The sequence below is a fragment of the Penaeus japonicus genome, unplaced genomic scaffold (assembly GCF_977035675.1).
Source record: "Penaeus japonicus unplaced genomic scaffold, GWHDUDI00000001_assembly GWHDUDI00000015, whole genome shotgun sequence".
NCBI lineage: Eukaryota > Metazoa > Arthropoda > Malacostraca > Decapoda > Penaeidae > Penaeus > Penaeus japonicus.
The window spans coordinates 2,376,750-2,381,749 of NW_028234417.1; the positions used below are offsets into that span (position 1 = coordinate 2,376,750).

At 25.6% G+C, this 5,000-nt stretch overlaps 1 protein-coding gene across 1 annotated transcript; it reads left to right on the top strand.

Annotated features, from left to right (window-relative positions):
- Positions 1–3,258: 3,258 nt before the first annotated feature.
- LOC147470346 (CLIP domain-containing serine protease B4-like) lies at positions 3,259–4,448 on the top strand (the record flags this gene model as incomplete). The annotated part of the gene is made up of 1 exon (XM_086544945.1): positions 3,259–4,448. A coding segment is annotated over one exon (216 nt), but the record flags the coding sequence as incomplete, so codon positions are not given.
- Between the last annotated feature and the right edge of the window lie 552 nt (positions 4,449–5,000).

Here is a 5,000-nt window from a genome sequence, read left to right on the forward strand (position 1 = left end):
TCTAAGTAACCATTTGTAAATATTATAGTGTATTATACTATTAACCAACCCCCCCGTGGGGGGGGGGGCTGGGGGGGCATTTCTTCTGCATATAGCATTAATATTGCAGATCATGAAAAGAATCTCTTGTTAGTGCTGGCCAATCCCTCTTCAAGAAAATTAGATACATTTATTGTCCATATCGTTATAGGTCATCTTTATAATTCAATATTCTTGATGATTGTATATATAAATCAAGACTTTTTAAAAATCTTGCTGTGAATATAAAACCTGAAGAATAAATGAAATGTATAGAAAGATAATAATCTTTATGCGTCTTTTAAAATGTTTTATCTTTCCAGAAGTCATCAACAAAATAAATGTATTAATTCTTGTGAATGTCCTTTATACCTCATTTTTTGAGTAGGACAGCAACATTTCACACTTCTGGATTTATATTCATTGTCATAATTAAAGGTCATTTAGATATAAGTTGAATTTTAAATACCTTATTTTAATTTTCTATACTGTTATTTATTTCATTTATATGAAATACTCGAAGCTACAGTTCTGTTACAGTGACTTTTTGAGGAAAGATTTTCCATATATTTACAGTGATTTTAAAATGTAATTGAATCATGAATTCTGATTCCTAATGGTTTTAACTCTGCCTGAATCATTTTTTGGGGGGGGTATATGTTTGGTTACAGAATTAAATGTAGCCTTGAACATATCCCTTACCCATGGGATTATGCATGGAATAATTATATTGCTCCCACATCAGTGTAGAAGGCTTAGTAACAATATATGCATATAATACATGTTTACATATATATATATAAATGTTGTATATGTATATGTATATTTTATTATATATATATATATATATATATATTATATATATATATATATATTATATTTAATATATATAATATATATATTATAATATATATATATATATATATGTGTGGGTGTGTGTATATTTGTATATATATATATACATATTTATATAACTATATATATATATATACTATATATATATATACACACACATATATAAGTAAACATGACATATAAATATATATATATCTATATATATATATATATATTAATATATAATATAAATATATAAATATATATTATAAATATATATAATATATATATATACATATATATACTTATATATATACCATTATATATATAAAAATCTATATATACATATATATACATATATATATCTAAATATCCATATCTCCTCTCTCCTCTCTTTCCCTTCACTCCGACTCTCATCTCTCTCTCTCTCCTCATCTCTCCTCTCTCTCTCTCTCTATATATATATATATATATATATATATATATATTATAATATATATATATATATATATATATAAATATATAAATATATATATATATAAAATATGTATATATAAATATATATATATATATATATATAAAATATATTATACATCGATATTTAGATACGTATATATATATATATATTTATATATTTTATATATATATATATATATATATATATCTATATATATATACTATATAGTATATATATAATATATATATAAAATAAATTTATCAAATATAAATGCATAATATTAAAATATATATATATAAATATATAAATAAATATATATAAATTATAAATATATATAATATATATATGTAAGTCTGTAAAAAAATACAACTTATTTAAATATTTTTTATATTTAAAATAATATATATATATATATATCTCAATATATATATATATATATAACATATAAAAAATATAAAAAATATATATAAGCAATATATATCCATATAAAATATAAAAAATATATATAAATATATATATACATATATGTAAATATATTTAAATATATTATAAATCAAATAATATATAAATTATATATATAAATCTAAAAACATATATATAGTATGAGTTATATATATAAAAAAATATATCTATATATAAAACAATATCAAAATGAATGTGTAACTCACACTCACCAACAAACACAAACTCACTCTAACAAACACACACCAACACACACAAACAAACCCAGACCACACACACCTAAATCACAATCTACAAACACACTATACAATCTCTCCCACTCAAACCATATAACACTAACTAACTCACTCACAATAAATCTCACTAACTCACTCTCATGACACTACTCACTGTATCATACAAAACAATCACTAACTCTCACAATCACACAAACCCACTAACTATCCAACTTACTCCCAATCTCAAACACTAACACACAAAAACACTCTCTATCACTCAATAACAAACAATAACAAACTCAAACAAACAATCACTAAAAAAAAAAAACAACAAACTCATCACACTCTAAAACTCACAAACACAAATCACAACCACTCATACACTCTAATACACTCCACAAACAAATCACAAACCCAATAAGCACAACAAAATCAAAAATACACAAAATAAACACACACCATCACACCACTCACTCACTCCTCCAACAAACTCTCACACAAACACTCACTAAACTAACTCTAACACCTCAGACACAATGACTCTAACTCACAAAACTAAACTCACTAAATAAAACAATCACTAACTCAATAAAAAAACTCTCTCAACAAAATATAAAATAAACACACAAAACACTAAAACCACATAACTATCAACACAATTCTATCATCACAACAAGAATCATAACTTAAAATATCAAACTCTAAAAAATACTATATCTAAATAACAATCAAAACTAACACAACTCGATCAACAGAAAAAGATATATAAATAAGTATAAAACAAAAAAAAAAAACCAAGAAATTAAATTAAAAATACACTAAAAAAAAAACCTACACAAACACTCATAAATATAAATCACTAAAAATAACACTAACACTCACACAAAAAATAAAACTATCACACAAACAATAAACTATAACAAAAACAAATAATCAAAACTATCACTCAAATCTAAAACGCTCTATCTAAAAATAAAACTCTAAAATCACTCTATCACACACTCTCACAATCAAAATAAAACAAGACACCATCAAAAAAATAAAATAAAAACAACACAACGTAAAATAAAAATCTAACAAACACATACTAACTATAAATCTAAATAAACAAAAAATATCACTCATCTCAAAAAACACACTCACAAAAAAAAAAAAAAATTTACTATCTCTCTCTAACACACATAACCAAAGCGAAGAAGTCTTAAAATAGCCTAGACTATGTATATATGCCTACATCCTTATATTGTTTATTATTAACATTGCTTTTTGATTTTGCAGCTCTGCGCCGGAGGTAATGCTGGTGAAGACTCATGCAGTGGAGACTCGGGTGGCCCCTTGGTACTGTCCGGTACTTTTGGTCCTCCTTACCAGCAGATTGGTGTTGTCTCCTACGGTCCTGTCAACTGTGGCCAGAAAGGAGTACCTGGTATCTACACCTCTGTCAGCAGCTACAGGACGTGGATTAAGCAGAACTTGAAGCCATAAATGAGTTTGTTAGAGTCTAGTGATTAAGTTTGTTTAACAGTATTGAAGGTAATTTGACTAGAGGGGGGGGGGGGGGGGACAAAAAAAAAAAAAAATAAAAAAATAAAAGAAAACAGGGAATGATGATATGTTTCCTGAAAAATAGAATAGGATTGTGTGAGAATGTTTTTTTTTCTTTCTATTTTTTGTTTTTTTGAAAAGGAATATTTACATTTTCATGATATTAATTCTCTTGTTAGCAAGTATGCACTCAGGAAATATAAGCAGTCAAAAGAAATATTTGGCAGCTTCATCAGTGTGTTAAATGATTTTTGAAAAGTTATTCTAAACAGTATGTATTTAAAAGTTTGAAAAATGAACACGATTATTGATGATGTTTATACATTACCTGCATCGTACATTCCTTAAAATGAGGAAAATGAAAATGATGAGTCCTATGCAATGATTACAATGTATATATTTATTTCAAAGGATTGTATTTTAAGAGTAGTATCATATTCAATTGGGAAAATTATGTTACATGTCTCAATGAATGATTTGACTAGATTTCTATAGATTTATTACCATTTTGCTCTTGGTGTGATATAAATTCAGTATTCCAAAATTAAGTAAATTCTGTATGCAAAGGAGATTATCCTAGTGATCTCAATATATGGTCCATGCAGTGATCATAAACTGTGAGTATGATTGTTCCTCTAAAATCTATTATTGCCATGTGACTCTAAGTAGGATTTTGAGTCCTTTTTATACAATAGGTTACTCATTGTATAATAAATACAAGTGTTAGATATGTCGTATTTATCTAATGCGGGTTAAGTTACAGAGGAGTTTGGTGCTTAAGAATATGGGCTTTTGATAAGAACTTCATTCTTTTAAGAAAACAGAAGGTTGTTCATATGATACCTGATATTCCATAAATATTTGTGGTGTTCATCTTTGTATGTATTTATTTTTAATAAAACTATTACTATTGATTTGTCCCTCTTTTTTACCATAGTTGATTACATAATGATGTCTTAGTACTAGTACAATTATTTTTATTCTTGACCCTTTCTGTAGTTACTAAGTGGTTGTTTTGCCGATCTAATTCATGAAAGGTGTTTGTGAAAGTTTTAAGCACACAGTCTAAAGTAACCATTTGTAATATTATAGTGTATTAGGCATTTCTTCTGCATATAGCATTAATATTGCATATCATGAAAAGAATCTCTTGTTAGTGCTGGCCAATCCCTCTTCAAGAAAAGTAGATACGTTTATTGTCCATATCGTTATAGGTCATCTTTATAATTCCATATTCTTGATGATTGTATATATAAATCAAGACTTTTTTAAAATCTTGCTGTGAATATAAAACTTGAAGAATAAATGAAATGTATAAAAGATAATAATCTTTATGTGTCTTTTAAAATGTTTTATCTTTCCAGAAGTCATCAACAAAATAAATGTATTAATTCTTGTGAATGTCCTTTATACCTCATTTTTTGAGTAGGACAGCAACATTTTACACTTCTGGACTTATATTCATT